Genomic DNA, 23,339 nt, shown 5'->3' on the forward strand with positions numbered 1-23,339 from the left:
TCAAACCCAGTGCTTCACATGTGTTAGGCAAGCATTCTACCACTGAGCCACAGCCCCAGCCCCTTATTGCTTTTTATCACAAAAATTTGTTATTTAGGGGCTTGGGGGAGGGGTTCTGTTTGGTTGGTTGGCTTCTTTTGTTTGGGTTTTTGGGTTTGTTTTTTTTTTTTTTTTTTTTTTTGCAGTGCTGGGGATTGAGCCCAGTGCCTTTTGCATGCCAAGCAAATGCTCTACCACTGAGCCACATCCCCATCCCTATTTTGGGATATTTAGTACTCTTTAATAAAAAAGGCTGGAGTTGTAGCTCAGTGTTAGAGCTCTTGCCTACATGTGTTAGGCACTGGGTTCGATTTTCACCACCAGATTTTTTAAAAATAATTAATTAAATATAGGTATTGTGTCCATCTGCAACTGAAAAAAAAAACAGTTTAAAAAAGGCATCAAAGTATCTGCAAAGCAAGAGGATACAAACTAATAGTATTTGGACTGAGAATATAGCTCAATGATAGAGCCTTTGCCTCTCATACTCCAAGCTCTAGGTTACATCCTCAGCACCACTACAGGTGGGAGGGATCCGAAATTTACAACTGTGCTGTCTTATGTATTTCTACCAAGAGTTACAGAAAAATGAATATGTTTGTTGTATGCTTTCTTTGTTTTGACTTGTCTTCTCTACTTCATACTTGGCATTCATGTTAAATTAAGGTAGTGGTTGGTTGTTTGTCATCCCACCCGCCCCCCTTTATCAGGAGGAAGCTATGCAGAACAGAAAAAGGAAATGTTCAAGGAATAAATAACCACATAGTCTGTTTATAACTTTTATGTGTTTGGTGGAAGTGGTTCTTTTGATTATTTTGTAATCATGAAAATTATGTAAAAAATCTTTATTTTCTTTCCTAGAAACTTTATACAGTATGTGATGTGGCTCTGTGTGTTATAAATAGTAAAAGTGCTTTGTGCAATGCAGATTCACCAAAGGACCCAGTCCTTCCAATGAAATTTTTTACACAACCTGAAAAGGTAATTTTTTATATACCTCATTTTTCTACCATACTAAAATGATTTAAATATAAATTACATCAACAAATATTAGATAGTCTTGAGTACAGAGTTTTAAAAAAAAAAAAAACTCTAGGTTTATTGAAGAATGGGAAATTTTCTTTAGACCCCTGCATAATATATCGCTCTCTCCTAAGTAGGAATACAAATAAAGTTTTTTTAGTTCTTATGTTCCTTCTAGTGTTTCTAGTAGGAAAAACAGTTTTTTCAGATTTTTTAAAATTATTTTGACCTCTTTTTATTTAAATGCTGTTAATATGTTTATAGACAATAAAATAACTGGTATAGCATATAAATATATCTACATATGAAATCAAATATTAGAGTTCATGGAATTGGTCTTGGCAGTTGATTGACCTGGATTCTCATCAATCATTTCTGACTTGAGGACTAAGTTTTAACTCCTCTGAAATTTAATTCCTTCATCTCTGTAATGTAGGTATAAAAAATATATATGAATAGTTAATAATTAATAGTATCTAGGTTGTTACACAGTGAGCATTCAATAAATGGTACTCTTAATTGATTACACCTAATACATTTTTTCTGCTACTACCAAATTGATTTTCTTTTTTTTTTTTTAATGTACTTTATTTTATAGTTACAGTGAGAGATAAGGCTTTTATTCTTTTGTTTTCTGTGGCTGGAGGACCTGTGTGCACCAAATGTCAGTAAATATTCTAGATAACCCAAGCTCGTTGAAGTGTTCCCAAGTATTTTGAAATTTAAAACTTTTTAAAATGTCTTATTTATTTCCTGATTTTATGTGATATTTTGAAGTTTCTTTAATGGTTCTAAGAAACAAAATATATTTACTTAAGTGACAGGTTTTTCCCTTTAATGAGGATAATATAATTTCCTTGATCCAGTGAGGAGTTCCTTACTGAAATATGCGTAGTACCATATAAGCTACTTTGAGAGCCCAAGAAAAGAAGATTTTTATAATACAATGGAGGAGGTGAAAATTATTTAAGACATAAACTGGAGACTCCACTAAGCCATATAAAAAATTAGGATTTTGCTTCGTTTGAAATTTAGAAAATTTTCTCTCAAAATAGAAAAATGTCTAGGTCATGAATTGAGATAGATAAGCATAAATATGATTATTATTGCAGGGTACAATGCCTGAAAAGTTTTGTTTGTATGATAAAAAGACATATGTACAATTTAATAGGCTTTTGTTTTTCTTTTTTTAAATAGGACTTCTGTAATGACAAGAGTTATATTTCAGAAGAGACAAGAGTGCTTCTATTAACAGGAAAGGTATTAAATATATATATATATATATATATCTTCTGCATGTCCTCTGTATTTTATAGTACCTTAGGTATCATATTATGGGTTTGTAGCATCTGATGGTCAGAATTTTTTCTGCCATGAATTACTCTTCTGAATTGCCACCATGTGTTCTGCTCGATAATGAAAAGCTTCAAATTAATTTATATACAATATAAAATGCAGATTTTACTGAGAAATAGGTTAATAAACTTACATGTATAAGATAAATAAGATAGTCAGGCATGGTGGCTCACACCTGTAGTCCCAGCAACTTGGGAGGCCAAGGTCAGAGGATCATAAGTTTCAGGCCAGCTTCAGCAACTTAGTGAGATCATGCCTCAAAATAAAAATTTTTTAAAAAGGGCTGGGGGGCTAGGACTGTAGCTCAGGGGCAGAGCACTTGCCTAGCATGCATGAAGCACTGGGTTTAATCCTCAGCACCACATGAAAGTAAAAAAATAAAATAAAGGCATTCTATTCATCTACAACTATAAAAAAAAATTTAAAAAAGGAGTGCTAATGAATAGTCAATTTGAAAATATCTTTTTTTTAAAAAAGGAGGGGAGGCTGGGGACATATCTGTTGGTAGAGTGCTTGCCTAGCATGCACAAATCCCTGGGTTTAATCCCCAGCGCCACAGGAAAAAAAAAAAAAAGAAAGAAAGAAATTTTTTTGTTGTTCTTCTTGTTGTTACACATTTATTTTTATTTTGTTGGTACAAAGAAAAATTTAAAAAATAAATAAATAAGTTCAGTGGTAAATTGCCCTAGGTTCAACCCCTAGTATTTAAAAAAAGAATTTTGAATACTAATGAGTTAAATAATTAATATTTCATAAAACTAATATGATGAGTCCTAAAAATGTTTTTTAATTTAATTTAATTTGTATATATACAAAGAATATTTTATATATACATATATATAAATATATATACAATATATATATATATTTTATTAGTTGTAGATGATCATACAATATCTTTATTTTGCTTATTTAGTTGTTTGTTTTTTTTTTAATGGTCATTTTACCTGTATTTATTTATATGCGGTGCTGAAAATCGAACCCAGTGCCTCACACATGCTAGGCAAGTGCTCTACCCACTGAGCTATGACCCCAGCCCCTATTTAGTTTTTTTTAATGTGGTGCTGGGTTCAAACCCAGTGCCTCACACATGCTAGGCAAGTGCTGTACCACTGAGCCACAACCCCAGCCCTAGAAATTTAATTCTTGATAAATAATTGCTAAAAATATTATATATTCAGTAGTTTGTTTACAAGACATTTTATTATGTATTTCAATGTTTTAGGTACTTATTTTGATTAAGCAATAAGAGCCAGGTGTGGGGGTACATGCCAGTTGTCCTCGCTACATGGGAGACTGAGTTGTAAGGATCACTTGATCCCACTACTTCAAAAATTGGCAATATGGAATGATCTCATCATATTAAAAAATAAAAATAAACAAAAAACCACACAGGCCTCAGCTCAGTGGTAGAGCACTTGCCTCGTTGTGAATCCTGAGTTCCATTTCAAGCACCCTGATTGGGGTGGGGGGTCATTGTAAAGCTGTAAGGAATAACAAATATTGCCTCATTTTTAATGCTTATAATTTTTTTTAAGACAGCCAAACATGTTTTTACAGCATTATCATTTCTAATAAATTTAGGGCTTAATCTTCCAAGGTAACAACTCTTGGCTTAAGCTAAAGAATATCTTTACCTGCTTCTGAATTATATGTATCCCTTTCACTACAGTATAAAATAATTTGTGTGTGTGTGTGATTTTTCAGCCAAAGCCCACTGGAGTACTAGGTGCAGTAAACAAGCCTTTATCAGCAACAGGAAGGAAACCCTATGTTAGAACCACTGGCACTGAGACCGGAAGCAATATTAATGTAAATTCAGAGCTGAATCCCTCAACCGGAAATCGATCAAGGCAAACTTTTTCTCTTTTTTTTTTTTTTTTTTTTTTTTGTTCTCTCACACTACTTGGTTTATCTTTTAATTTATTCCTAAAGCACTCTATCATAGAGTAGACTTCTACTTTTAGAAATGTTTTGGTACAGAATAATTCTGATGACTTGTACATGTTTTGTTGGTTTGGGGAGAGATTAGGGGGTGGTTTGTGGTGCTGGGGATCAAACCCTAGGCCTTGTGCATTCAAAGCAAGCGACACCCCCCCAGCCCGTGTTTTTTTTAAAGAGGAGAATCAAGAATAGACTGAACATTTTGAAATAATATAGTATTCTAAGTACATAGAAGAGTTAACAAAAAAGGCTGGGAATTCAGTATTAGAGTACTTGACTAGCATATTCAAGGCCCTGGATTCCATCCCCAGTACCACCACAAGATTAAAAAAATAATAATTAAAAAAATTAAAAACACAAGTATTTGTTATATAACTAATTTACATAGAAATGTTTATTCAGTATACATAAGAAAATTCAACACTTTGAAAAACCATAAAAATAACTATTAAATAACTGGGAATACTTTTTAAAATTTTATATCTAATTAGTGTAATGTGATTAAGGTAATGTTGATATAGCATTTTCCATATAATTAATGTGTCATATTTGCTTTGTTAATCATTGAATAAAGAATTACTACTGACCCTGCTGTTAAACTCTAAACATTGGGTTTTTTAAGCATTTTATTTATATCCATGAAATGTTAAGGGTAAATTCAACTAGTAATGTTTAAACCATTTTTAGCAATAAAATTCCAAAATATAAAATGAATTAATATGGAACAGCTGTGGTTTACAGAGAAGATGGGGCTTCAAACACTCCTAAGTGGCCTTTTTTCCTTACAGCCCCTCTCCTGCAGAACATTAAGAATACTGGAAATTACTGTACTATACTATGACTTATTTTTGTTTTAGGGTTTCTTACCCCCAACAGATAAGATTTAGAATAATTACGTTATTTTGTTTCTTGATAATTAATCTTTGTCAGGTGGTTTTAGGCAGTGATTTTTTCCTTACATTATTAAATGGAAATCAGTCATATGATACAAGAAAGCAGTAGTCTGTAATTATAGAAGATCTACATCTTGTGATCATTTCATCACTTGTTTAGATTTCTAAACCAGGCAAAGCTGTTTCTTATTGGAAGAGTGAAAGGGGGAGTTTTCTGTGTATGTGGTAAAATAAAGAAGCCTTGTTTTTTTGTTTTTTTTCTTTTCTTTTTTTTCTTTCCCACTAGGGAACAGAGTTCAGAGGCTACAGAAACTGGAATTAGTGAAAACGAGGAGAACCCAGTGAGAATTATTTCTGTTACACCTGTAAAAAATATTGACCCAGTAAAGAATAAGGTAAAAAAATTTTAATTTATCTTCTCTTAGTTGTAGGTGGATACAATACCTTTATTTTATTTGTTCATTTTATGTGGAGCCAGGGATTGAACCCAGTGTCTAATGCGTGCTAGGCAACCACTCTACCACTAAGCCACAACCCCAGCCCCTCTATCCATCTATCTTGAGGAGCTGGGAATTGAACCTAGGACCTCACACATGGTAGGCAAGCACTCTACCACTGAACTACACCCCTAGGTCCTGTTAATATTTAACAGGTGGATTTTTCCTATGAAGGTTCTTATTATGATTTGTGGTAGGGGTAAGAATTTCAACAGCCAAATGCTAAATGTACTGAGTCTGTATACCACATTTTATACAAGTGTGGTTTTCACTCTCTTCAATACTTACTATACTTCTGCTCTGCAGAAATGATTCTGCCTGCATCTACCCACTTCATTTTATAAGAGTTTATGTGGTCACCCATAATAGTATGCTTCTGCCCCATATTCCTTCTACACCTTGAAAGAATAGAAGTGTGAGTTTTTGAGTTATTGATTCATGCCCAGAAGTCAGCACTCTTGTTTTGTATATATTGTACTCCTCAAAGTTAAGTTTTTATGGTTTAACATTTATAAGTACGCTTGAGTTTTTACTTAACAGCCATTCTTTTTCTTTTTTCTTTCTTTCTTTTTCTTTTTTTTCTTTTCAGTAGAGAGAGAGAGAATTTTTTAATATTTATGTTTTAGTTTTCAGCGGACACATCTTTCTTTGTATGTGGTGCTGAGGATCGAATCCCAGCCACATGCATGGCAGGCAAGCGCGCTACCACTTGAGCCACATATCCCCAGCCCTGATAACTTTTTTTTTTTTTTTTTTTTTTTTTAGTACAAGTGGATTAAAGATACTATTTTTTTTTTTTTTTTTTTTTTTTTTTTTTTGGTACCAGGGATTGAACTCAGGGCACACACTCAACCACTGAGCCACATCTCTAAACCTGTTTTGTATTTTATTTAGAGTCAGGGTTTCACTGAGTGCCTCACCATTGCTGAGGCTGGCTTTGAACTCACGATTCCCCTGTTTCAGCCTCCTAAGCTACTAGGATTATAGGCATGTTCCACTGCACCCAGCACTATTAAGTATTTCTTTTCCAACAGAATTATATTTTTGACATACTTACCTTTTAATCAAATGTTTTAGTATTACTCTCAGGTATATAAAATACAATTATTCCAAAATAACTTTTCCTATCTAATCCCTCATTATGTGAACACAAACTGAATCAATAAGGATACATTTTAGATTAATTTATAACTATCCAAATTTTTGCTACCTGCTCTCTGAAACACAGCATATTAATGGATTCAAGTAACAACAGGGTACCATCTCTCACTGTCAAAATTCTTAGAATCCAAGAACCAATACTTTTAAATATTATCAGGTCCTCATAAAGAATTAACTGGGTTGGATATTAATAGATACAAAAATGCACAATGTCACAGTCATTGAATTACATATACTTAGAGTGCATATTAAGAAGTGGTACAAGCTGGGCATGGTGGCACATGCCTGTAATCCCATTGCCTTGGGAGGCTGAGGCAGAAGGATTGAGAGTCCAAAGCCAGCCTCAGCAAAAGCGAGGCACTAAGCAATTCAGTGAGACCCTGTCTCTAAATAAAATGCAGAATAGGGCTGAGGATGTGGCTCAGTGGTTGAGTGCCCCTGAGTTTAATCTCCAGTACCAAAAAAAAAAAGGAGGAGGAGGATACAAGCCAGGAGCTGTGGCACATGTCTGTAATTCCAGATAGCCTCATGAGGCAGGAAGATCACAAGTTTGAGGCCAGCCAGGAAAACTTAGACCCTGTCACAAAATAAAATTTAAAAAGGGGAAAGGAATACTGGGAATGTAGCTCATTGGTGGAGCTGGCATGTATGAGAACATGAGTTTGATCCCAAGTTCTACAAAAGTTAAAATTAAGGACTAAAATTTATTGCTAACCAATCTCTTGGAGATTAATGTATAAACCAGTGTGTTAGCATCTGTGTGGAAATTATTCAGCAAATAGGATGTATATATTTAGAAATATACACATATTTACAAAGTACATTCTTTCCTATTATTTACTCTATGAGGGAAATTGAAATAGGAAGGATAAATAAGGGAAGTAATGAAAAGAAGAACCAAGACACATACATCCCAGGATTCAGGCAAGTGATATTGGCAATGTTATTTTTCTCAGTACCCAAGACAACTGCTTGCCTCTTCATTTGGCTTACTTGAGCCCATTTTACATATGCATATACACTAATTATCATAAATGTGTAATTGTCATCAGTACATGATTTTTATGTTTTCTTTTAAGCATTTTAATCTGTATTGTTTTTCTCCTTTCTTTTGCCACTACAAAAAAACTGTTTCACTGATTTTTTTTGTTTTGTTTTTTGTTTTGTTTTTAATAGTGTCAGGATTTTGGTAAGTTGCTGAGGCTAGTTTCAAACTTGTGATTCTCTCATCTTGGCCTCCCAAATTTCTGGGATTATAGGCACATGACACCATGCCAGCTCAATGAATATTCTTTATACACTCACACAACAAATTCTCCCTGGTACTTTTATACCATGGATCAAAGGATAACTATATTATAGATTTAAGACATTTCCATATTCATTCTGTGAAGGAATGAAACACTTGACATTTCTGTCAACAGGGGGAGAGGGTACTTTTTCCCTCTACAATCCCACCAACAGTTTTAAAGTTCTTTTTACTTTCTTCACTCTTACCTGTTGAAACTAATGCCCCACTATTAATTTAATTTGCATTTCTTTGACTGCCAGTGTGTTGCTGAATATTTGAATGTTCCCTTATGTAAATTGCTTATTGATATTTTGTCCATTTTTAAATTGAACTCAACTTCTAATGCTGTAGTAGTTTTACCTTCTAGTTAACATTCTTTCTTCCATCCAATCCAATAGCCATACAGTAGCCAATGTGCTTTTATTAAAATGCAGTTTGGGTTATGTGGCTCAGTGGTAGAGTGCTCCCCTGGCATGCGTGAGGCACTGGCTTTGATCCTCAGCACCACATAAAAATAAAATAAAGAATATAGTGTCCACCTAAAACTAAAAAATAAATTCATATTTTGACATGTTCTATGAAGCATTCATGAAGCAGTCCATGCCTGCTTCTCCTACCTTATCTGAAGCTACACTGCCATCATTCCTTATGGTCAGAGTTCCCTAAATCTACAAAGCTCTGTATCTTCAGGTATTTTCTCCATTTAAATAATTGTCTCCTGAAAAGGACTGGTTAGAAATTGATATGTCATATTTAAAATAAAAATTACTCACCTGCCTGCCACACTTGTACGTGAGGATGGGAATCACATCTGTTTTGTTCCCCAATCTATGTCCAGCAGCCACCACCCATAGAAGTCAGTTAAATGAATAGTTCCTACTTCGAGTTTAATAGTAATAGTGCTTTGTTGAGCTGGGCCTGTGGCTCAGTTGTAGAGCCCTTGCCTATCATGTGCAAGGTCCTGGGTTCTGTCCCTAGCGGTGCAAAAAAAAGAGTGGTCATAGTGGTTGTTTTACCTAGAAATCGTCTTTCCTTTTTCAAGATTGCTTTGCATATATGTTCTCTGATGCACTGTGTAATTTTTTCCTCCCGGTGGTGCTGGGGATCGAAACCAGGGTCTCACATATGCTAGGCAAGGGTTCTACCACTGAGTTACAACCCAGCCCCTTATAAGTTTTCTTTTGACATAAAGATTTATAATATTTTTCCCATCACTTCTTGGCAATTTGGCTAAGATGAAGTGTAATATTTTCCTCCATTCTGGAATAATTTTCTGAGGAAAATGAATATTTTAATATTTTTTTGGATGATTAGTGTTCCCTTTAATCAATTAGAATTATATCAATCAAATTATAACTTATGGCGGCCTGGGGTTGTGGCTCAGGGGTAGAGCACTTGCCTTGCATGCGTGAGGCACTGGATTCGATCCTTAGCACCACATAAATTAATAAAATATATTGTGTCCATCTACAACTAAAAAATTTTTTTAAATACTTTTTTTAGTTTTTAAGTGGACACAATATCTTTATTTCATTTTTATGTGGTTCTGAGGATTGAACCTAGTGCCTCACGCATGCTAGGTGAGCGCTCTACCACTGAGCCACAGCCCCAGTCCAATTTTAAAAATTATAACTGATGTATCTCAGTGGTGGAGCACTTGCCTATTGTGTGAGGCCCTGGGTTCAATCCTTAGCACTGCATAAAATAAATAAATAAATAAACAAAATAAAGGCATGCTGTATATCTACAACTACAAAAAAATTTTAAAAAGAAAAAATATAACTGATTCCTAAATGTCATTTGTGTATGTATTGTGTCACTTGCATTCTGAAAACCGTTGTTTATCCTTTTTTTTTTTTTTTTTAAACCGTTTTTGGTGCTGGGTATCCAACCCAGGGCCTCATGAACTCCAGGCAAGTACATTGCCACTAAGCCACATCTTCAGCCCAAACCATTATTTATCCTAAATCCATTATATATGTTATGGTAAAATGAGATTCTAGTACTTTGAACAATTTTAGATGACTTAATGCTAAACTAAAATCCCACGAAAAAAAGAAAGAAAGAAAGAAAATACATACTGAATTATGAAAATATCCTTTTGAAAAGTGATAAATTTAGAGCATGCCATCAATGATGAGGAGTGTGTATTATAGTAAAACCAAAGATTTTCTTTCTCTCTTGTGTACTGCCTGTGATTTTTTTTTGGGGGGGGGGTATTGGGGATTGAATTTAGGGGCAATTGACTACTGAGCCACATCCCCAGCCCTATTTTATTTAGAGACAGAGTCTCACTCAGTTGCTTAGCGCCTCACTATTGCTGAGGCTGGCTTTGAACTCAGGATCCTCCTGCCTCAGCCTCCCTAGCCACTGGGATTACAGCTATGTGCCACCACACCTGGCCTGCTTATGCATTTTAGTAAATGTTTACTAAGTACATAATGTGTGACAAGCACCAAAGTATGCACCAGGCACAGTCGTCCTCCTCAAAGAGCTGACTTTTCAAATGAGATGTAAACAGTTCACTAGAAGCCCTGGAATCCCAGCTCCTTTCAACTTCTTTTCAACTACCAATCATTGATATTTAAGGAATTTGTGTTTACAGGATTTTTTTGTGGTCTTTTAGGAAATAAATTCTGATCAGGCTACCCAGGGCAATATCAGCAGTGACCGAGGAAAGAAAAGAACAGTAACAGCAGCTGGTGCAGAGAATATCCAACAAAAAGCAGATGAGAAAGTAGATGACTCAGGGCCACCTGCCCCTTCCAAACCCAGGAGAGGACGTCGACCCAAGTCCGAATCTCAGGGCAACGCAACCAAAAATGATGATATAAATAAACCCAATAGTAAGGGGAGGAAGAGAGCTGCAGTCAGTCAAGAAAGCCCTGGGGGTCTGGAAGCAGGTAATGCCAAAGCACCCAAACTGCAAGATGTAGCCAAAAAGGCGGGACCAGCAGAGAGACAGATTGATTTACAAAGGTAATGTACACCATTCTTCCCTAACTTAGAATAAATTCTAGTGTCAGTCACCCCAAACAACTGAGTTTTTGGAAGTGAAAACTGCATTTTCACTGCAAAAATTATAATGGCATTTATTTTCACTTCATAATCTCTGCTTTTCATTTCTTTCTTTCTTTTTTTTTTTAATGAGAGAGAATTTTAATATTTATTTTTTAGTTTGGGGCGGACACAACATCTTTTTTTGTATGTGGTGCTGAGGATCGAACCCGGGCCGCACGCATGCCAGGCGAGCGCACTACCCAGCCCTCTGCTTTTCTTTTAATATTTATTTTTTAGTTGTAGTTGGACACAATACCATTTATTTATTTATTTATTTATTTTTATGTGGTGCTGAGGATTGAACCCAGGGCTTCGAACATGCTAGGCCAACGCTCTACCGCTGAGCCACAACCCCAGCCCATAATCTCTGCTTTTAAAGCACTAATTTGAAGAAAGATCTCCTCCCCACCTCCACCCCCCACTTTAGTTAATTTTTACTTAACCAGGAATCAGAATCACATTCCCTGTAGAAAAATGGGATTCCATCTAACCTGTTAATAGAAGTAACATACATTTTTCCTCCTGGTTGTTGTTTGTTTGTTTTTAGTATACCAAAATATATTTGTTTACCCATCCCAGAAGACAGATCTTATTTTGCTTTTCATAACTTTGTTTTGTCATAGTGTCCAATGACTTTTCTTTAATATCATTTTTGAAACTATAGATTTAAAAATTATGATTTCAATTAAATAGGTCTTATCATTATAAGCAAATAGGACTGGTAGCAGCATTTAACAGTAGAAAGCAAAAGTTTTTCCATTGGTGTTTTTGCTAACAACTATAGAAATGAAATCATTTGGTTTGGTTTTATCCTGTCTACATCTTTTCTAACTCTTTATTCTTCTACTCCTGTCCCCAAAGGTAAAAAGAAGACTCTTTCGTAAGGGAAAAAATGAAGGCCAAACAGAAGCAGGCTCCAGCTTCTGCAAAAACTTGGATTCAGACTGTCCCTGCACAGAAAACGAAGTTCACTTCAGAACACACACTTTCTGCCTTGAAAACCGAAAGAAACTCTGACTTCCTTTTCACATGACCACAGTCCTATGATGGAAATGTACAGAAGAAACTTGAGAGAGGCTAAAAGCAACTCTATTCTCCCTCCCCCCAGACTTTTCCTGTGAAAAGTCAATAATTAAGCAAATTGCTTAACATTTGGTTCCAGTTCCTGCATATCTGGAGTTTAAACACATAATACATCATTAATTTCCATGCTGCAGTTTTTATTTTAAAGAAAGTAACAAGATGTCCTTACACTGACACTGAAAATTCATCCATTCTAGAGCCATGAATCCCCATGTTACACAAGAAAGAAACAGAAGTCTACTGAAATTTTTTTTTTTTTAAGAAGAAAAGAGATCAAATATTTCTTTGTTTTTCCTTTTGGAAACTTTTATGTATAATTCTTTCTGCCTGTCTACTTTTCTGCAAAAATGAGATGTACAGATTTCAGTTCCCTGCTATGAAAAGTGATGTGGTGGCAATTTTATAAATGTTGCTTTCTGATTTTTATCAGAGTGAGAAAATAATTAAAATAATTATTGATTTGCAAGTAGTAAACTTCATATTTTGATTTCCCCTTCATTTTAGTTTAATATAATTTCCAATAAATGTACATATTGTTTGTTTCATAAAGCATATCACTTTAAAATGGTCTTTACTCCTATGATTATGTTGGAATATTTGGAATTTTAAAGGAGTAAAGACTATCCAGCATTTGGTTTTATAATGTTTGTCACCAGATTTTTATTATTAATGTAAAAAAAAGTCAATTTTTTAAAATAGTTGGACTTTGGCAGCTTTGTAAGGAAAATTGGAGGTGTTAGGATTACTATCAGTTTTCAGCATTGTGCTATTGGGAAATAAGTGTTTTTGTCTGCTGTTCTGGCTCAGTTTTTATCTTTATTTTAGGGATAAATGTTGCATCAATATATTATGTTTCTTGGCATTGTTCAGCATAGGGAATGTGTGCACTTTTTGTGTACACATAATCATATTTAAGTTTTTTGCATAAAATAAATGCTTCTAGATGTCATATGGCAGTCTTTTTAATCTTTTTATATTATGCTTTATTGTGAATTTTTTATGCAAAAGGGCTAAAGTCATAAACCAAGAACGTGATTAGAGTCAACTCTCCATTATCTATAAAATAGTGACTGGGCTTAGTTTGTGTTAATCATAAACTTACAAATAAAATAATGAAGGCACACTGATTTAGGAGGACTTTTAAATTTGTCCTTTCTATGCTCGTATTTATATTCTGCCCTCTCTGTACACTTAGACTCATCCCCAAAGCCCTAGAAAAATGTGCTTTTTCCTTACACATACCTAGTGTGGGCTGGCAGAAATAAGCAACATTTGCATTATATCTGGTCTTAAACTATAGTCTACCTAAAATGTAAAACAATGATATTGTCAAAAGAATATATTAAGAATGAAATCTGCTGGTAGTAAATGTCGCTAATGTTCTCATAGATAATCAAGAGTTGGCTATCACTGAGTGAAAGATGGATAGTTCTTTTCAGTATGCATCTACATACACACATTTAGGTATTATAAGATGGTTAGGGAACTGTGGATTCCAATGATACAGAGTGCATCAAAGTCTCCTAAAAGTGCAGAAAAGTCCTATTCTTTCTTCCTTTTATCTCTTTATAACCCTTTAGAAAGTATAAAATATTGCCTCCAACATGCTGAAAAAGAATATCTATGCATAAGTATCAGTAAAGTCCCTCAAGCAATCATCGGGTGTGTTTGAAGTTCTCTTAGTATCAGACAACTTAATTCTTTTTGGTTTTGTTTTGAGGTGCTGAAGATCCAATCAAGAGACTCACACATTCTAGGCAAGTGCTCTAACACTGAGCTACATCCCCAGCCCTAACACCTTGATTCTTAGGAGCTCCAGTTTGGCAGATGTGGTAGCACATACCTCTAATCTCAGCAACTGGGGAGACTGAGGCCTGAGGATTATATGTTCAAAGCCAGCCTCAGCAACTCAGCAAGATCCTATCCTGAAGTGAAAAAGAAAAAGGGCTGGGAGATGTGGCTAAGTGGTTAAGCACTTCTGGGTTCATTCCCTAGGAAGGAGCTCCAATTTGTCACCAACAGAAAGTACATTGATGGTAATCTAGTAAACTGGATGCAGTGCAGTTAATCAAACGCAGTTAAAGAGAAAGAAGGTTCCTAAGTGTCATATTACACAAAATGTAGCCCAGCCGTTTGCATCTATTTATGGCTCTTTAGGCTTCTACAAGAGAACAATTAACTATAGGTGCAGTTGTTCATAGGTATGTAAATGGGCCACCCAGGGTTTTGTTAAATGACACAGTGTCTGGCACTAAGGGAAAGGAGAGTTAAAAAGCTAGGGACTTTAAGAGAATTTGTCAGTTTTCCTTTGAAAAGGAAAATGTAAAATCTCTTAGGAATTTGGTATTCACATCTCAGAGAAATACAACACAAAAGTGCAGACTTATATTTGAAAATTGATGTTAACCCTTTGTGTCTAGTTTGAAGCTTCTTGTATTTGTCTAAAACTACAAGCCAGAATTTTGTATCTCCTTTGATAAAAAGTGTGTATAATATAAAGTAGTTTTGCATATTATTGTGCTGCACATGGGCTGAATTTTTAGAATTTTTTAAAGACTTGAAGCAGAATCTTGTAATTTGTGTAAATGACAAGTGTAAAATCTTACCATAAAATGCTAAAAATATGCACTGTTTCAAATAAAACAAAGAAATGCAGCATTATATAGTAGTGTGGAGCCCTGAATATTCATGTCCACCCAGGTATGCCAAAAGTTGATGAAATGTCTTTGCATTATTTTCCATATAGGTTCTAGAGTCTGCATAATCTGATAAATCAGATGCCACCTTCATATTTCCTGGCTAGGTACTCCCATCTGGCTTCCAGGAACTGAAGAAGAACATAATGGATGATAAATTGTGAGGGACATTTGGAAAAATTAGAACTTGTTCTTTAACCCACGAAAAGTAACTTTCAGTCATACTATCCTATTGCATATCTAGTTAGCACAAATCTTGGATGTGTATATATTGGTTTAATAGGTAGTTCATGGACAGAACAGATTGCATACAATTATCTGGAATAATGGGTTTACAAAATGAGTTAAGAGGAGCCATCATGCCTAGTTTTTTATTTTACCTTTAATGGGTTTATCTTTCACACCCTAATGCTTGGCCCCTTTATGATCCCCCAACCATGAATTCAGACAACTGCTGGTAGAATATATTGGCGGGGGGCTGTACCCACACTGAACATATACAAACTTTTTCCTTATTCCTAAAACAATACAACATAACAACTTTTCACATAGCATTTACATTGTGCGGATGTGAAGTATAGGGAGGATGGGTGTGAGTCACACACAACTGCTACTTCTATAGAAGAGACTTGAACATCTGTAGATTTGGGTGTTCCTGGGAGATCCAGAATATATTAGCCCCCCACACATACCCAGGGATGATCACATTGTCAAGATTCCTTTGTTGGGCTGGGATTGTGGCTCAGAGGTAGAGCGCCTAGCATGCCTAGCACCAGCAGGACCTCGATTCTCAGTACCACATAAAAATAAAGGCATTGTGTTGTGTCCATCTACACTAAATATATATATAAATATATATATATAAAGATTCCTCTCTTTTCACTTTTCTCACCTCTGGTTTTTTTTTTTTTTTTTTTTTTTTTTTTTTTTTTTTTTTTGGTACTGGGGATTGAGCCCAGGGGCTCTTTACCACTGAGCTACATCCTTAATCCTCTTTATTTTTTATTTTGAGACAGCGTCTCACTAAGTTGCTGATGGTCTTGCTAAACTGTTGAGGCCAGCCTCGAATTTGTAATCCTCCTGCCTCAACTTCCTGAGTTGCTGGGATTGCAGGTGTGCATCATTGTGCCCAGCTTGTCTTCACTGTTCTCATAGACTGTCAGATAAACCATTCTACAAGCAGCCTGGCATTTCAGAAAGCAGAGTTTGCAGGCCACCTAGGTGGTAATAGTGACATCATTGCTTAGAAGTTTTATAAGCCAGAAACAGTCAAATAATGAGAATGCGTACAGAATCAAACAACTTTCCTGCCTGTAAACCATAGCTCCAAACTTTCACTACCACAAGACTAATAACCTTCACTCACTTTATTTTGTCTTTCTGCAAAATCTAACAGGAACATGTACAAGATCTCATTTCTAAGATATTTGGGCCAGGCTGATAATCATGAATTCAGTTTTGGGGTAATTCTCAGATCATATTCCCTTATCAATACTTCTGGCTAACTTAAGGTACCTTTCCCCACCTCAATCTCTAGCTACTCTTGTTCTCTACCAAAGACTGTGTCATTCCAAATCTTTTTCATATAAACAGCATTATATCCATAAGGCCAATATCTGTGGAATCCAGTAATACAAAGAGGTAATAAAATGGCCATTTTCTTTATTTCAGGTGTTTCTGTAATCTGAACAGACTAGGCACAATGCAGGGAAGACTTTAGAAACTAGTGCCTTAGAAGGACTAGCATTACACTACAAATACCAGGACACTGGTAGCAAAGACGCTCAAGGCCATACATCCCACACTTCAAAGCCCTGATCAATGCTATAGAAATAGAAAAATCCTCACTTTTTCTATATAGAGAAATACAATTCTGATTACTGTTATAAACTAGAAAGTCCCTATAGAAGTGATAAGGCTGAGCAATCTGCCTGCCTGGGAATGAGGAGCCAGGCCTGATGCAGGAGGCAACTCTCCAGGCTGAGGTCCTGGAGGAGGAGATCACAGGATGGAGAAGAGCAAAGACAAGCACATATACAAACTGGTCATCCATGTGTTGAGCACTGCCCTGTTGGACCCCTGGCCCTAGCCCCCAAACTTATCCCCCAACTGACATCCCTTCCCTATGCACAAATTCAGGTGTGTCAATAACTCTGGCTTTCAACAAAACTACAATGTTAGGTGGGGACCCAGCAGCATCTCCAGGTATCACTCATTTTAGTCTGTTCTAAAACATTTTTGCAGTATTTTTTTTTTAAAGATAGAGTGAGAGAGGAGAGAGAGAGAGAGAGAGAGAGAGAGAGAGAGAGAGAGAGAGAATTTTTAATATTTATTTTTTAGTTCTCGGCGGACACAACATCTTTGTTGGTATGTGGTGCTGAGGATCGAACCTGGGCTGCACGCATGCCAGGCGAGCGCACTACCGCTTGAGCCACATCCCCAGCCCCACATTTTTGCAGTATTGAGGATTGAATCCAGGAGTACTCTACCATCAGCCCCCTTTATTTTTCATTTTAAGACAGGATCTCACCAAGTTGCCGAGGCTGGCCTCAAACTTGGGGCCCTCCTGCCTCAGTCCCCTGAATAGCTGGGATTACAGGTGTGCCTCGTTTATCTTGGGCCTTTTTTATTTTTATTTTTAGAGAGAGAGAGACAGATAATTTTTTAATATTTAATTTTTTTTTTAGTTATTGGCGGACACAACATCTTTATTTGTATGTGGTACTGAGGAACCGGGCCGCACGCATGCCAGGCAAGCGCGCTACCGCTTGAGCCCAGCCCTTGGGCCTTTTTTAAAAATAATGTTGTTGTATTTTTTAGACCTTTATTTTATTTATTTATATTTATGTGGTGCTGAGGATCAAACCCAGTGCCTCATGCATGCAAGGTAAGTGCGCTACCACTGTGCTACAGCCCCAGCCCTTATCTTGAGACTTTTTGAAAACCTATATCTGTCTCCCAAGGAAAGTCCTAAAACCCTACTTTCTCAGAAGGGATTGGTAACTGCCATTTGGTTACACGTGGCCTGTGATGAAATGTACCCTTTAAGAAAACAGTCAGCTTCAGGGATAAGAAGAGCCGGTCCCTTTGCAATTTACCCTTGGTCTAAGAGCTGAGAGGCAAGACTGGAACCCTAAAATTACTTTACTCATGACCATTTTAATGGAGGCTCTTTTTAATGTAAAATATAGAATATGCCCAGGGGCTGGGATCTCTGCATTATATTGCCCATTTATCCAGTGAGCCTGCCCATAGAAGATTATAATTATGAGCAGCATAGTGTGTCTTTTTTAGAAGTCATGGCTCATAAGAATATATGAGACAGATTCCCTTTTTCCTCTCTTCACACAAACACAACTAAGAAGTTTATTGATCACAAGGCATCTACCACACCAAGGTAGTCAATCGTGCACCAGCTCCCAAAACTGAGTGGAAAACTTTCAAAACCTTTTTTTTTTAATATTTAGTTAGTTAGTTTTCGGCGAACACAACACCTTTGTTTGTATGTGGTGCTGAGGATCGAACCCGGGCCACACGCATGCCAGGCGAGCGCGCTACCACTTGAGCCACATCCCCAGCCCTCAAAACTTTTTTATAAACTCAAGCCACGTGTGGTGGAAGATACCTACAATCCCAGCAATTGTATGGCTCAGAAAGGAAGATTCTTAGTTCAAGTCCAACCTGGGCAGTTTAGCAAGACTGTAAGCAACTTAGCAATATCCATCTCAAAAAAATAAAAAGGGCCGGTCTGGTGGCCCACGCCTGTAACCCCAGCAGCTCAGGAGGCTAAGGCAGCAGGATGGTGAGTTCAAAGCCAATCTCAGGAACTTAGTGAGACCCTGTCTCTAAATTAAATATTTGAAGAGGACTGGGGATGTTGCCTAGTGATTAGGCACCCTTGGATTCAATCCCCAATACCAAAAAATAAATAAAAACGTCTGGAGATGATGTAACTAACTCAGTGATACAGTCCCCCTGGACTTAATCCCCAGTACCGTAATGTGGGGGATTATAAACTCAAATATCACATTATTTCCAGTCTCCTAATCCAACCCTTTCATCATAGTGGCAGGGAAGTGTTTGTTGTCCAAGGACCTGACCTTCATTGATATATGATTTCTATCTTACTAATAATTCATCGTTGTTTTTTACAGGGATAGAGGTATTTAAATTTTACAGTTACTATGGAAAGATGAGGAAATTACAAATATTCCACAACAGGTGAGAATAAGAGGAAATTTACTGTGCAAACATATGGCCTTCACTGCTATTTGGCTATGAGAAGGATTCTGAAAGGAGGGTCAGATTAGAAAGGTTTCTGCCAGAGGTCACTTGCATTTTAATATCTCTGCTTATGATTAAATTTCTCCAACAATGGTACCCGAGCAGAGAGGCCCAGAAAGGGCTGGCATCACAATTAAACTCCTTTGGAAAGCTGAGTTGTGAAAGCACACATTGCTCAAATGCAAGAGAACCGTTCACTCTGTGAATTGAAGTAGGAACCTCATAGGGCAGGTTGAATGCCTGTGCCCACCAAGTGGCAGCAGCCAGTTACCCACAGGATCCAGAAGGCCACCACTGGCTGTGCTGGAGAAGGGCACATAGGAGGCCTCACTCCTGTTCTGTGAACTCAGAAGAAGGGAAATCAAGGGAAGCCTAACTGGGGAGCTCTAGAGATAAGCGCCCCACAAGAGAGGATGCAAACCTGGCACCAAGTCTTCCTCAGTGTTGAAACTGGTTGTGAAAAGCCAAAATATGTTTCTCTTTGGGATTTTTTTTCCTGCAATACTGGTACCCAGGGGCGTACTACCACTGATCTACACTCCAAGTCCTTTCCATTTTGAGACAGGGTATCCCTACATTGCCCAGAGTGAGCTCAAACTTGGAATCCTGCCTCAGCCTCCGTCACCGGGATTAGACATGAGCCTCCACTCCTAGGAATTTAAATTTAGTGCCTGGCATGGCAACAGGCTCCTGTAGTTAGTCCCAGCAATTTGGGAGCTGAAATGAAGGGTAACTTAAACCCAAGAGTATGAAGCCTGCCTGAGCAACATAGTGAGACAACCTCCCAAGAAAAGGAGAAAAAGCAAATCTTCTCCCAACTGTGATTTGTAATTAGTTGGGTTTCTTGTTTTTGTTTGTAGTTTTAGGATCAACCTAGGACTTCATACATGAAAGCAAGTAGTCTGCCACTAAGCCACACCCAAGTCCTTTTTAAATTTTATGACAGTGTCTTAGAAGTTGCCCAGGCTACCCTTGAACTTGGGATCCCCCTGCCTCAGCCTCCTGAGTCACTAGGATTCCAGGCACACTCCATTGGCCCACCTCAGTTCCCTTTGTAACAACCAAACTGCTCCTAGTTTTAGCTCCGCACCCTCTACCTTTTACAGAAGCTGTTAATCCTGCCATTTGATCAATCCTGCTTAGAGATTAGAAGAGAACAAACTAACAAAGAGCTGCAACTATTGCCCAAAGAAAGTGACTAGCTCCAACCTGCTCCATCTTTCTAATACCTTTAATAACACTGATGCTACTCCTCCTTAATCCCATTTCCTCTGCTCCTCTTATTTATTTCTCCAACACAGATCTAATTCAATTAATTTGACATTGAGTGCCTATTATATGCCATGAAAGTAATAACACTGTTTATTAAATTTACAATAAGCTGAGGTAGAGAACTAACAAAAACCAAAGATAGAATATACAGAAGTACCAGAACACCTCAGTCCTGTGGGAGATTTGGGAAAGTTCACAGACACAGTAGCATTTGGAAGTGGATTTGAAGGATAAGATTTCAGTGTATAAGGGCTGGGGCTGTAGCTCAGTGGTCGAGCACTTGCCTAGCATGCCCAAGGCCCTGTGTTCCAGGTCACCACCACAAAAACAAACAAAAAACACAAAAAGAGGGGGTTGGGGATGTGGCTCAGCTGTAGAGCACTTGCCTAGCACAGGGAGGCCCCTGGGTTAGGCCCTGGGTTCCATCCTCAGCACAACGTAAAAATAAATAAAATAAAAAATAAAGGTATTGTATACAACAACAACAACAACAAAAAAAAAAAAAAACACAAAAAGAAACAAGATTTCAACTTATAAAATGAAAGATAATCATATTCCAAAAGAAGAAACAATTTTAAATGCATAGAGGCAGGACACACAATGCATAGAGAAGCACTGCAGTACAGAGAAAATGGAAGAGCCTTTGGTATAAACTTTTCTAAAAGGAATGAACAGTGGGCTGGGGCTGGGGCTCAGTGGTAAAGTGCTTGCCTTGCTCATATGAGGCCCTGGGTTCGATCCCCAGCCCACATAAAAATAAATAATAAAATAAAGATATAGTGTCCATCTACAATTAAAAAAAAATAGCAGTTAAATAAACAAAAGCTTGTGATGAAAGTCTTTAGCCAATGTTTTCCAGTCCTTGTATGTACTTGAGAAGTGAACTTTTTTAACTGTTTCTTCAGATAGTTGGCATATGAATAAATAAATGTGTATAAATTTGTAAATTAGAAATAGTATTCAAAAATATACACACACACAGAGTACACCTACAATCTGCTTTGAGCAATGAAAATTTAGCATTTTCAAAGCCAGCCTTAGCAATTTAGTGAGGCACTAAGCAACTAGCCAGACCCTGTCTCTAAATAAAATACAAAATAGGGCTGGAGATGTGGCTCAGTGGTTGAGTGCCCCTGAGTTCAATCCCCAGTACAAAAAAAAAAACCTAACCCCTTCATCTTCCAATGCAGATTTATTGTTACATTTGGTTAAATCTATTATCAGTATTTGCTGCCTTGCAATGGTTGTTTGTGAAGAGACTGTTCTGGTTTTTTGTTGGTTGGATTGTTTTGTTTCCAGTGCCAGTCCTCACATGTGCTAGGCAACCTCTCTACCAGTGGGGTATACCCCTGCCCACAAGTCTTCACTTGAGAGGCCCTATAAAATATTAAAGAAGCCAGGCATGGTGGCACACCAGGGCCTTGGGATGTGGAGGCAGAAAGATTCCAAGTTCAAAGCCAGCCTCAGCAATTCAGCAAGACCCTAAGTAACATGGCAAGACCCTGTCTCAAATAAAAAATAAAAAAGTCTGGAGATGTGGCTCAGTGGTTAGGTGACCCCCCACGTTCAATCCTGGTACAACAAAAAATAAATATATATTTTTTAAAAAGCTGTTCTTTTTTGTACTATCATTATCTCTATTATATTGCTCTCCTTAGATTTACTGTTTGACTTATTCTTTTGTGTGTGGAAGGAGCAGGGTACTGGGCCTTGAACCCAGGGACTGATACATAGTACACAAGCACTCTATTACTTAGCCTCATCCCCCTTTTCATTTTGAGATAGGATCTCACTAAATTGCCACAGCTGGCCTCAAACTTCTGACCCTTCTGCTTCAGTTTCCTAAGCATCTGGGGTTAACAGGCATGTGCCACTGTGCCTGGCTCTGCACAGCACATTGACATACATATCCTCATTTCATTCTTCAAAGGCACTTTCAAAACAACTAGATTGTATTTCTCTTTGTATTCATTGATTTAAAACATGCCTAGTGGGGCTGGGGCTGGGGCTCAGTGGCAGAGCGCTTGCCGAGCGCTTGCTTAGCACTTGTGAGGCACCGGGTTCGATACTCAGTACCACATACAAATAAATAAAGGTTAAAAAAGTGTAGTTTCTTAAGGTACTTTTTTTTTTTTAAAAAGAATTTTAATATTTATTTTTCGGCGGACAAAACATCTTTCTTTGTATGTGGTGCTGAGGATCGAACCCGGGCTGCACGCATGCCAGGCGGGCGCACTACTGCTTGAGCCACATCCCCAGCCCCTCTTAAGGTACTTAAGTACTTAGCTTTCTTATATGGTCTACTCCCACTTTATGTCTTAATATTTGGTAAGTATCATAAAAATAGTTTATAACTATACAGTTACTGGTTACCAAAACACATACTTCAATTTTTTTTACATATTTGTTTTCCTAGAATGAATAATTACATCTCTATTTGATTAACTTTCTATAGTTCTACTGTTGCAATTGTCTCCTTGCATCCATTAATCCCAACATAATTTCATCCATTATAAATAGACCTGATGATCTGTTGCTTCCTTGGTTCTGTTGCTCTTATCCTCCTGCTCCTCTCTGGAGGCTCTCTCATGACTACTGCAAAGCTGGAATTCGGAATTCTCTTCACTTATCCAAGAAATGACCAGCTCTTGTATTGTTTCCCACATTTCTTTCTTTCTTTTTGGTATGGTAATTGAACCCAGGAGGAGGTCTTCACCCCTGAGCTACATTCCAAGTCCTT

At 37.0% G+C, this 23,339-nt stretch overlaps 1 protein-coding gene across 1 annotated transcript in view; it reads left to right on the plus strand.

The window, feature by feature from the left end:
* Pds5a (PDS5 cohesin associated factor A) overlaps positions 1 to 11,187 on the plus strand; it is a 140,104-nt gene extending 128,917 nt beyond the window's left edge. Inside the window, exons 28-32 of the mRNA XM_026385599.2 lie at positions 901 to 1,020; positions 2,260 to 2,322; positions 4,126 to 4,271; positions 5,542 to 5,650; positions 10,831 to 11,187. Coding sequence (XP_026241384.1) covers positions 901 to 1,020; positions 2,260 to 2,322; positions 4,126 to 4,271; positions 5,542 to 5,650; positions 10,831 to 11,187 — 795 coding nt within the window. The remainder of the gene's footprint in view (positions 1 to 900; positions 1,021 to 2,259; positions 2,323 to 4,125; positions 4,272 to 5,541; positions 5,651 to 10,830) is intronic.
* Positions 11,188 to 23,339: the final 12,152 nt, after the last annotated feature.

This window comes from Urocitellus parryii, chromosome 10 (genome assembly GCF_045843805.1).
Source record: "Urocitellus parryii isolate mUroPar1 chromosome 10, mUroPar1.hap1, whole genome shotgun sequence".
Taxonomy (NCBI): domain Eukaryota; kingdom Metazoa; phylum Chordata; class Mammalia; order Rodentia; family Sciuridae; genus Urocitellus; species Urocitellus parryii.